The sequence below is a fragment of the Populus trichocarpa genome, chromosome 8 (assembly GCF_000002775.5).
Source record: "Populus trichocarpa isolate Nisqually-1 chromosome 8, P.trichocarpa_v4.1, whole genome shotgun sequence".
In the NCBI taxonomy this organism is placed as follows: Eukaryota; Viridiplantae; Streptophyta; class Magnoliopsida; order Malpighiales; family Salicaceae; genus Populus; species Populus trichocarpa.
Window position 1 is genome coordinate 13,523,521 of NC_037292.2, and position 11,884 is coordinate 13,535,404.

At 37.3% G+C, this 11,884-nt stretch overlaps 1 protein-coding gene across 7 annotated transcripts; it reads left to right on the plus strand.

Annotated features, from left to right (window-relative positions):
• The first annotated feature begins 1,357 nt into the window (after positions 1-1,357).
• LOC7469070 (paired amphipathic helix protein Sin3-like 4) lies at positions 1,358-11,617 on the plus strand. 7 transcript variants are annotated; one of them, XM_024606271.2, is made up of 24 exons: positions 1,358-1,427; positions 1,874-2,064; positions 2,507-2,698; positions 2,809-2,995; positions 3,083-3,181; positions 3,339-3,503; positions 3,587-3,926; positions 4,795-4,931; positions 5,506-5,581; positions 5,666-5,695; positions 5,932-6,212; positions 6,311-6,465; positions 6,798-6,925; positions 7,038-7,292; positions 7,626-8,300; positions 8,437-8,528; positions 9,137-9,778; positions 9,880-9,980; positions 10,054-10,192; positions 10,289-10,441; positions 10,541-10,704; positions 10,778-10,877; positions 11,004-11,181; positions 11,301-11,617. In XM_024606271.2, exons 2-23 carry the CDS (start codon positions 1,985-1,987, stop codon positions 11,151-11,153), a joined length of 4,341 nt encoding a protein of 1,446 aa, XP_024462039.2. In that variant the 5' UTR covers positions 1,358-1,427; positions 1,874-1,984; the 3' UTR covers positions 11,154-11,181; positions 11,301-11,617. The 7 variants fall into 7 exon arrangements, with proteins under 7 accessions (XP_024462039.2, XP_052310926.1, XP_024462037.2 ...); XM_052454966.1 differs by having other exon boundaries at positions 1,369-1,527; positions 11,279-11,617; XM_024606269.2 differs by having other exon boundaries at positions 1,369-1,527.
• The last annotated feature ends 267 nt before the right edge of the window (positions 11,618-11,884 follow it).

Consider the following 11,884-nt stretch of genomic DNA (forward strand, 5'->3'; position numbering starts at 1 on the left):
GTTGATATATTAATATAAAAAATAAATATTAAAAAATAAAAACTAACTTACAATTCAACGGGGGGAGAGAGTAACGTGAAAATTCCGGGCAACCTGCGAGAATTAAACTAGTCAAAATCTAGATTAGTTATTGCCAGTTGGGCTCGATACCCGCAGGTCCATGAAACAATGGCTTTTAGATTTGCCCTCTTACATCAATTCCCAGTATAAAATAAATTAAACAACAATCCCTAGCTCTTGAAGGAAGAGAACCTGTGGGCTGAAGGCTCTGCCCTTTTCCTTTACAAAGAGGCCTTAGAGCCTCAGGACCAGCTTCAGTGACCCAAAAGCAAGACTTCAGGTTTTTCTATGGCCTAATTGGGCCTTTGCAGACGTAGGCCCACTTCGGCCATTAAAAATTTAAAATTTCATTTTATGTTTTTAGATAATATCAAAAATAAATTTTTAAAAAATAAAAAACAATATTTATTACTCAAACCTAATCTTCTTACATAAAACATCTAGCGCACGCACTTCTTCAGTTACTGGAAACCGCAAGTAGTAAGAAAATAAACCACCTGTAAAATCAAACCCACAGACTTTGCCCTAATTCCAATCTGACTAGAAAATCGATTCATTCAAACTGTCAAAAAAGTCCCCAAATTTTAAATATCACGTGACTAAAACAAAAGAAACCCTTTCGCTTTCAAGTTTCAACTCTCTCTCTCAAATGTTTTGGTACATTGCCCAAACTGCCACTACATTATATTAAAACATGACCATCCAGTCCTTACTCGATTACGAATCCTGAAATTGAACAGAAGCCCTAATCCAAGCCTGCAGGCAGCCCTGAGGAGCGGCGGTGCGGTAAAACGAACGTAAATTTATCTCCACGTCACGATCGAATTCTTATTAGTTGTTTCCTCTTTATGTTTTCAAAAAATATATGAGGATTACATGTATCAGAGGGTAAAACGAATGTAAATTTATTTCCACGTAACGTTCGAATTCTTATTAGTTGTTTCCTCTTTATGTTTTCAAAAAATATATGAGGATTACATGTATCAGAGGGTAAACCTAAAAATAAATACCCAGTCATGGAACTTATCTAGATCGAGTCCCTTAAGAATATTCTATCTCAATTGCATCCCTAATTACCTGAAATTCTCAATTCAGCTCTCCACTTCAAAAGTTTTTTTTCCAAGGAAATTGTTGTGCTTCTTGCAAGGAATTTGTCAAGTATTTCCAAAGCATTTTCTCAACCAATGAAGGAACATAGATGGAAAGACTAAGAAACCTGATCGAGATAAAGAATTGTCTGAGGACTTACATAAGAGAAAGCATATAGTTAGAGGACCATTTTGAGGTTTACCCTATATATTTAATCAACATTCTAAAACTCTCTCCTTCTCTTCTTCTCAACCAAAAAACTTAACATTGCTGTATGTGTATGTATGCATCCTCTCCTCTCGTCTGTCTCCTTTTCTTCTTGTGTCATTTCGTGATATAAGCCAGTGCTCCAATTACCATATCCCTCTTCCTTTAAAGGTTTTACATCAAAAGTTCTTCTTCTTCATTAAGATAAAGCTGTGTGTTCTTGTCTGGTCCGGTCTGACTAAAATTAAAAAGAAAAAAGAAAAGAAAAGGCTTTTTTATTTATTTATTTTTTGTTTGCTGAGAAAAGGTGTGCTTGCTAATTCAGTAGAGCGTATCAAACGATCTATATCTTTGTAAAATTCGGTTAAATAAGTTGCTTTGAATTGAAGTAAAATGCAAAAATCACTTGGTGTTTCGATGAGGTGATCTATGGCTAATTATAATTATAATCTGTTGTTTTATTTTGATTCTAAAGTAAAATATCGGTTAGATCTGCTAACCGATTTTTTGATTGCAGGTCTTCAATTGAAGTTGTTCGAAGCATGACTCGTTGCGGTTGCTTTTACTGTTGTTGAAGAGAGGGAGAGGGAGAGAGTTTTGTTATTTGTAAAAAGAAAAAAAGGAAAAGATGAAGAGGTCAAGAGATGATGTTTACATGGGGTCTCAACTTAAAAGGCCTGTGCTCTCTTCTTCCACTAAAGGCGAAGCGTAAGTTTTTTTTTTTTTTTTAATTTTGCTGATTTTAGTGCTTGATTTTGGAACCAATTTATGTAAAACAGATTAATTGCTTCGCATGTTAGATATTACTGTTACTAATTTTAGTTTTTTGGGATGCTCTTGTCTGGCTGAGATTAGTTTTTTTTACCTTTTTAGGTTAAGATTCAGTAGTTGTATTTTTATTTTCTTCTTCTTTGATGAGATAGGATAATTTTTCTTCTTGCTAGATTATCTTAAAAATTCCTTCGGTTATCGATTTGGATGTGATGGAAACCATGAATTCTAGGTGGTTGTTCTAGTCTTAGGTACTATTAAGTGTACTTGTGCAACTTTTACGTGAATGAATCCGGGGGCTGAGGCTAATGATCTATTGGATGTGTTTTGGAATTTAGTTATTAAGTCATTAATTTAAATATATCTTTGTGCTATGAAGTTCTGGGCAACCTCAGATGATTGGAGGGGGAGGTGGTGGTGGTGGAGGAGGAGGAGGAGGAGGAGGAGGAGGACAGAAACTGACAACAAATGATGCCTTGGCATATCTCAAGGCTGTCAAGGATATATTTCAAGACAAGAGAGAAAAGTACGATGACTTTCTTGAGGTCATGAAGGATTTCAAAGCTCAAAGGTTTGTTGTTGATGTGCAGGCAATGAGCTCTTTTTTTTAAAAAAAAATATGTACATGTGCATGTGTTTTGATGAATTTTATCGACTTGTTGCTTTGGATGTTGTCTGTAGAATTGACACTGCGGGTGTCATAGCAAGGGTGAAGGAGTTATTTAAAGGGCACCGCGATTTAATTTTGGGTTTCAATACCTTCTTGCCAAAAGGATATGAGATCACCCTCCCACTGGAAGAAGAACAACCTCCGCAGAAAAAGCCAGTTGAATTTGAAGAAGCAATTAATTTTGTGAACAAAATTAAGGTACAAACATTGTTTCCTGGCCAAACTGCAGGATGGTTTATTGTTTTGGTTTCAACGGTTTTAATTGTATGAATTTTGTGTCTTCAGACAAGGTTTCAAGGTGATGATCATGTTTACAAATCTTTTTTAGACATTTTGAACATGTACAGAAAGGAAAATAAGTCCATCAGTGAGGTCTACCAGGAGGTATACCTGTCACACTTTTCTCACCTCCACTGACTTTTCTTTTGTTTGAATGCTCCTTTTTCTGTTTCTATCATATTCAGTTATAACTGCTTATTTTTTGTCTGTCTATGGGATATAAGAATTTTGAACAGTTTTAATGGAACTACTTCTGTTGCAGGTGGCTGCACTTTTTCGAGACCACCATGATCTGCTCTTGGAGTTCACTCATTTCCTTCCTGATTCTTCAGCTGCCGCCAGTGCTCTTTTTCCGTCTGCCAGGAATTCTGCTCCCCGTGACAGAAGTTCTGCCATGCCTACAATGCGCCAAATGCATGTTGACAAGGTTCCTCCTTTCCCTTCTTTTCTCATTTCTCTGAATTTTCAGTTAATCACCGGGCTAATGTTTGGATTTGTATCTCTTGCCAGAAAGAAAGGGCTATGGCCTCACATGCTGAACGTGACATCAGTGTTGACCGTCCCGATCCCGACCATGATAGGGCTATGATCAGAGCAGATAAGGATCAACGCAGGCGTGTTGAAAAAGAAAAGGAGAGGAGAGAAGACAGAGATAGGAGGGATTGTGAGCGAGATGATAGAGATTATGATCATGATGGAAATCGAGACTTCAACCAACGATTCCCTCACAAGCGGAAACCTGCTCGTAGAGTTGAAGATTCAGCTGCTGAACAAGGTGGGGATGGTGATGAGAGCTTCGGAGGAATGAATCCTGTTTCATCAGCTTATGATGATAAAAATGCTGTAAAAAGTGAGTTCTTAGTTGTTTTTCAGTGCTTTATGCTCATAGATGTGATTGGTTTTTGGCTAGGGCTATGTTTGTAACTGGAAATTATTATATTGTTGGTGAACTTCTGTCTGTTATTCTTCTGGTTCTCAATTTTCAACCGCATCATATTTTGTGCATCTGCAACTTCCACTTGTGTAGATTTGAGTTTTCATTATCATGTTTCCATTTTTTTTTTCTTTTGCAGATGAAGTCACAGATTAATGTTCTTTGGTTGTTGGGTTGTTTTCTTCTCTTTCCTTTTCATTAACCTTTCTTTCCGAGGGTGTGTGCTTTGCTTAGTTCACATTGCAGATTGTCTACTGTTTTATTTCGTGATTGTGCACATTTTGATTGCTTTCTGATGTAGAGTTCCGAGATATCTAATGATGCAGTAAGTTATATGTTTCTGACATTCGTATTCAAAGTAATGACTTGTGATTTTAATTCTAATATTGCATCAAGGTTTTCCCCTTTTTTCTTGAACTTTTTAGGGTCCAAGTTTTGTTTTTGTATATTTTTTATGCTGCTAGACCTGGTTGCATTCTCCATCATTTGTGAATTCAGTGAAAATGCACTTCTCTATTGTGTATATTACTTTGTAACACATCATCCCTATTACTTTTGGGGTGCTTATCATGCATTGTGTCTTTATATACCGCTTCAAACTCGAATGATCATCATTGCTGGTGTCAATTATATTTTCTTTATGGACTCTAATGCTCTTAGTGTATTTAAATTGAGTTTTCGTTTCTTTTTCTTCTTCACCAGGGGAAAGCTCCTTTTCCCTTTTCAAGTTTTGTTACCTTCCCCTTCTATTTCTGCTTTGTTGACTTGGTTCATATCATGGCAGGTGCATTAAGTCAAGAGCTTGCTTTTTGTGACAAAGTCAAGGAGACGTTGCACAATCCTGAAAATTACCAGGAATTTTTGAGATGTCTTCATCTCTATACCAGAGAAATAATCACACGATCAGAGTTGCAATCTTTGGTATGGCTGATAGTCATTTAACATTGCTCCACAACAACCAATATTAACAGAAAAAGATATACATTAATTTATCAATTAGCTTCTGTTGTTACCCTTGAATGTATGAAGAGCTCATGTCAAATCATGTATATATAGTTTATGTCCCCTATAGGACCAGAGGTACTTGAAATTAAATTTTACTTCTCAAGGAGTAGCTCTTGTTTGCTCTCCTTGGACTTTTGCATTTGGAACTGAAAACTTCAAATTATTTATGTTGTAAGGGATAGAGGTTTGAAGGTTTGACCGAACCATTTTTGGGTTACACGGTTTCAACTCTTCATTTCAAGGTTATTTACTCTTGCTTGATAGGAAGTTTTTATGCTCCTTGTTTGGTGCATTATTTGGCAAGTCTCTTGCTGTTGAATGTGCTGGGATCAACTTGAGTGCACTTCAATATTGTGTATATAAAGAAATAGTAGTATGGTCCTGTCTATACGTCTAACCTACTTATAGTCAATGCTGTTGGAATATATCTTATCTTAAAAAATGTTATTGGAATAGAACTAGTAAAGCATGAAACTCTTGGTTGTACCAGGTGGGTGATTTGCTTGGAAAATATCCGGATCTCATGGACGGGTTCAATGAATTCTTGGCACTATGTGAAAAAAAGGGTACCTTTACGAAACAAATATTTTTATTACTTGCTTTGGAAATTTTGTATTATCAACACTGTCTGATTAAAATTTGTCTTGTAGAGGGTCTCCTTGCTGGTGTTGTGAGTAAAAGTAAGTAATGAATGTTTCTTCTTGTTATTGTTAGGCTAGATGATCCTCTCATCATCTTAGCTCTCTTCATCTTATGTTGCTTTTCTAGCATGCTGGATTCATTTGGTTTAATTTGATTTTCTAGGAACTTGTGTTCGGTTCTAGTTCAACTTTTACTGAACCAACCATGTTTGGATTAGTTCTAAAATGATCTGACCTCTGTTGCATTCAGATTAATGTTTACTAACTTATTCCAGAATCACTGTGGAATGAAGGTAATTTACCCAGAGTTTTGAAAGTAGAAGACCGAGATAGAGATCGGGATCGTGAGAGAGATGATGGGGTCAAAGATAGAGACCGTGAAATCCGAGAAAGGGATAGGCTTGACAAAAGTGTAGCCTTTGGAAATAAGGACACGGGAGGTCACAAAATGTCTTTATTTCCCAGCAAGGATAAGCTTCCAGCAAAACCCATTAATGAACTTGACTTATCTAACTGCGAGCGCTGCACTCCCAGTTATCGGCTTCTACCAAAGAGTGTAATTAACTTCTTTTATTGATGATATATTTTCTTTAGTTGATTAGCACTTGTAATAGTTTTTGCTCCCTGGGTGACTTATTTATTGCATGATGGCAGTACATGATACCTCCTGCAAGTCAGAGGACCGAGCTTGGTGCTGAAGTACTGAATGATCATTGGGTATCTGTTACTTCAGGAAGTGAAGATTACTCTTTTAAACATATGCGGAAAAACCAGTATGAAGAGAGCTTGTTTCGATGTGAAGATGACAGGTTGGAGCTTGCCTTGGATGATGTTAATTTATTTTCTGTCAATTTTTTAAAAACAAAAATTGGGGGTGTTTTTTTTTATAGGTAATATAAATTCTCTTTGAGAATTTGCTTATGACTTTTTAATTCTAAAACTGCCTACTTTCCCAGACATTTCTCTTGTGATTAACGTCAAAATATAACATTCTGTCACAACGATGTCTTTTGTAGGAAACTGAGATGGCACTGTTTGCACAACTCTGTTTGTTTCTGCTATACATAAATTATCACTTTCAACGATTCTAGCGTTTTGGTTATCTTTTGGCAATTGTTGATGACCTTTCTTGTCATTTCAGGTTTGAGCTGGACATGCTGTTAGAATCTGTGAATGTAACCACCAAGCGTGTGGAGGAATTATTAGAAAAGATCAACAATAACACGATCAAAATGGATAGTCCAATCCGTATTGATGAGCACTTAACAGGTCATAACTTGATTGATGTTTGATTGAGTTATTAGAATATCAACTTTACCCTATGCTCATTTGTGAGGTGCTCTCCTCTTTTCTGATGAGATTTTCTTTTCTTCTGGTTTAGCTCTGAATCTGAGGTGTGTTGAACGTTTATATGGCGACCACGGGCTTGATGTAATGGATGTATTGAGGAAGAACACTTCTCTTGCTTTGCCAGTTATATTAACTCGCTTGAAGCAGAAACAAGAAGAGTGGGCAAGGTGTCGTGCTGATTTTAACAAAGTTTGGGCTGAAATTTATGCCAAAAACTATCACAAATCACTTGATCATCGTAGCTTCTATTTCAAGCAGCAGGATACAAAGAGCTTGAGCACAAAAGGTATTTACTAGTTGACATCCTGGTATATACACATTCAGATGAATCCATTAATATGTAATTATTTTGATATCTTGGCGTGAATGGGAATTATGATCTCTGACCATTATCTTATACATTTTGTTGTGAGTACCAAGCAAAACTAAATAAGAGTACTGAATAATTTTGGAAGTTGCTTTGTTCCATCCTTTATCAATGGCTTCTTGCATGTACTCTTGTCTGTATAGGAAATAACTTGCTCCATCCTTAATCATAAAATCATGAATTTATATAAATTTTTGACTGCATATGATCCATAGCTACATTAACATAATGGACATATGACATATTTTGCAGCCTTACTGGCGGAGATCAAAGAAATTAGTGAGAATAAGCGCAAGGAAGATGATGTGCTTCTTGCTTTTGCTGCTGGAAACAGACGACCTATTATACCAAATTTGGAATTTGAGTACCTAGATCCTGACACTCATGAGGACTTGTATCAACTCATCAAATATTCATGTGCGGAAGTTTGTACAACTGAACAGTTAGATAAAGTGATGAAGATTTGGACAACCTTCTTAGAACCCATGCTTGGTGTTCCGTCCCGGCCTCAGGGTGCCGAGGACACTGAAGATGTTGTAAAAGCTAAGAATCAGTCTTCTAAAAGTGGAGAGAGTGAAGGCAGCCCTAGTGGTGGTGGTGCGGTCACAAACTCCAAACATTCGAATCCTTCAAGAAATGGAGATGAAAGTATCCAACCTGAACAATCAAGTTCTAGCAGGGCTTGGATGCTAAATGGAGAAAACAGGGTTAAAGAAAATGGTTCTCCTGATGCGGATCACGTGGCTCGCAAAAGTGATACTTCCACAAGCACTCTTCAACATGATAAGGTGCTGATCAATGCAGCTGCAGCTGATGAATTGTCAGGGGTCACTAAACAAGCTCCTTCCAATGACCGACTACTAAATTCAAATGCATCTCTTGTCACTGGGGCAGAGTTAAGTAATGGACGAACTCTTGTTGAATCAGGTTTGATGGATGTTTCCAATCTTATTTAATTCGTGTTATTTCCTTAAATCTCTCTCCTGTATTGCAAGTCCCCCCCTCCTTTTTTTTCCTTTCAAATTTATGGCTAGATTTCTGAGATGTAGCATTTTGTTGCAAGGGCTTAGTGCTACCCCTTCAAGACCAAGTAATGGCACTGTTGAGGGAGGGCTTGGAATAGGTTCGAGTAATGAAATATTACCGTCAACAGAGGTATGGTGTTTTCATACTTTATCAGTTTACATCAATTTATTTAGCATGTTCTTGATTATGAACCAGTAAGTTGACAATAAAGGACAGGGGTGGACATGGATGAAAGGGGTATCAAAGGACTTAAAATCTTGTGCTATTGAGGTTGATTTGGTATCGAATCAAGAAACGGAATCCGGTTCTACAGGGCCAAGAAAGAAAAGCCTTTCCAGCTAGGCGACAAAAGGATCCATAAAGCGGAGACAAACTAGTTTGGAATTGAGGTTTTGTTGTTCTTGATAGACCACTTGCCATAGTCAATTGGAATTTTATGCTGTTAGCCTCGGTATCATATGGGTAGACTTGAAGCTGAATTATTTTCTCGGACATAGAAAATAAGTTGTTTTGATGGTTGGCTTGACAAGTATCTTTTACTGGTTTTGTAATTGAATTTAAAGAAAAAATTATTGAAAAATACTCCCTAACTGACCGTGCAGGCTGACATGGCTAAGGATTGTTGAGAAATAAACATCAACTAAATGAAAAACATCTTGGGTTTCTTATTTGATCATTTTTTTTTCTTCTAGTTAACTTCAGATGAAAGATGACTGTATCTATTGCTGATTTAACAGGGTGGTGAATTTTCAAGACCCCCTGTATCCACAAATGGGGTGGCAACAGAAGTCATCAAGAGTAACAGATATAATGATGAATCTGCTGCACAATTTAAAATTGAAAGAGAAGAGGGTGAATTATCTCCAAATGGAGATTTTGAGGAGGATAATTTTGCAGTTTATGGAGAAGCTGGTTTGGAGGCAGCGCATAAGGTGAAGGACAGTGCTGTTAGTAGGCAATATCAAGCCAGACAGGGAGAAGAATGTGGAGAGGCAGGGGGGGAGAATGACGCTGATGCTGATGATGAAGGCGGTGAAAGTGCTCAAAGGTCATCAGAGGATAGTGAGAATGCCTCTGAGAATGGTGATGTTTCTGGAAGTGAGTCTGGTGATGGTGAAGATTGCTCTCGGGAAGAGCATGAGGAAGATGGTGACCATGATGAGCATGATAATAAAGCTGAGAGTGAAGGTGAGGCCGAAGGAATGGCTGATGCCCACGATGTTGAAGGAGAAGGAACGATTTTACCATTTTCAGAACGTTTTCTTCTAAACGTGAAGCCTTTGGCAAAGCATGTCCCCCCTTCATTGCATGACAAAGAAAAAGGTTTTCGGGTTTTCTATGGAAATGATTCCTTCTATGTGCTTTTTAGGCTTCACCAAGTAAGGCTTGTTTTTGATTTCTGTTTATTTGGCAGGACATTTTTCATTTAATTAAGAGATTGCTTTTGTTAACATGGTTTCCTTATTTGCTAATTTGACAGACATTATATGAGAGAATACAATCAGCAAAGGTTAATTCATCATCTGCCGAGAGGAAATGGAGAGCTTCAAATGACACTAGTCCTACTGATCTTTATGCCAGGTGCCATAGCTTCAGAAATTTAGGTTATTCTATCAACTTGAATGTCTTTATTAATTTAAGTATGTCTTTACAGATTCATGAGTGCACTTTACAACTTACTTGATGGTTCTTCTGACAATACAAAATTTGAGGATGATTGCCGGGCTATTATTGGGACACAGTCATATGTTCTATTCACATTGGACAAACTAATATATAAGCTTGTCAAACAGGTAAAATGCTCAGGATTTCCTTCAACATTTTCATTCTCCTGTCTTCTGCCTTTCTTGACCTCATCTCTTCTCACCAAGTACTCTTATTTTCCTCAGCTCCAAACCGTGGCAACGGATGAAATGGACAACAAGTTGCTCCAACTATATGCATATGAAAAATCAAGGAAACATGGAAGATTTGTGGATATTGTTTGTCATGAAAATGCTCGCGTGCTTCTTCATGATGAGAACATATATCGTATTGAATGTGTAGGTCTTGTGGTTTTGCTTGTCTTTTTTTTATTGAAATGTTACGAGTTTGAAGGTTTGTTAATTCTGATGCAACTGTAACACTAATTTTCTGTGCAGTCTTCTGCACCAACCCGCTTGTCTATTCAGCTTATGGACTTTGGACACGATAAACCCGAAGTTACTGCTGTTTCCATGGATCCTAATTTTGCATCATATCTGCATAATGATTTCCTCTCTGTTGTTCCCGACAAAAAAGAGAAGCCAGGGATTTTCTTGAAGAGGTGCGTAGACACAATGGACAAAGTTATTTATTCTGTACGAGCTCCTATGTTTAACAAAGCCCCCTGTTGACAGGAATAAACATAGATATTCAGATGCTGACGAGTGCCAGGCCATGGAAGGGTTTCGGGTTTTGAACGGTTTAGAGTGTAAAATTGCTTGCAATTCCTCAAAGGTATCTTGCATTAAAAGTCACGTTTTAGTTTTTGCCTTTTTGTACTCGTGTGCTTGTAATTAAGCAAGCCCTAGCCCACTAGTTTCTTTTATCTTCTGTTGATCAATTGGTGATGTGTGCATGTAGGTGTCCTATGTTTTAGACACAGAAGATTTTTTGTTCCGACCACAAAAGAAAAGCAAAACTTTGCAGCAGAATGGCTCATGCCACGACGACCAGGCAAAGATTTCCAAAAGAGTACAACGGTTTCACAGACTGCTATCTAGCTCATCATAACACGCCTTCCTGCAACAAAGTGGATCTGGTGTGTACAATTGTTTCAGTTCTCTATTTATACCTTCAAGCAAACAGGAAAAAACCTCCTCTCGATCACTTTTTTTTAAAAAAATTTATTTGAACAGCCTCTATTACTTGTGCTCTCAGATTTTGCTCCGCAGTCTGGCTTCCGAATGCATCATATGCTTTGGCGCTGGAAATGCATTTGTTGGGGCGTCTCCGAAAATTATCTTTGATCTGTTCTCATACCCGTCTCACCAAGTGAAAGGAGATATGGGTTTGCAAGATCGTAGTGTAGTGGAAGCTTGTGGCATTTGAGCCACGATCACGCATGTAAATAGGGCTGACGTGATGTAATATCCCAATTTGACATGAATACTGAATTGTCGACCATTTTGATTAACACCCTTATATTATCTTTCTTTTGATTTTAATATATGAACTGTGATGTATTTGAATTACAAGCCTCTGCTACCGTTCGTCGTTTTAGATGTTTCCTGTGGCCATCAAATCAATCTTAAGGATCATTAAATTAATTATTTCAGCTTTTCAAGCAATGTTTTGATGGCAAACACCATTTTTAAACTTGAACTGAGCTCAAATTTAAGTTCTTAGATTTGAGAGGTGATGATTGAATTTAAAATGGACATGGATAAATTCATTTGATGGAGGTATCGTTATGAATATTGGCTGAAATTTAATAAAGATCGAAGGAGCTTCGGCTGAAGCCT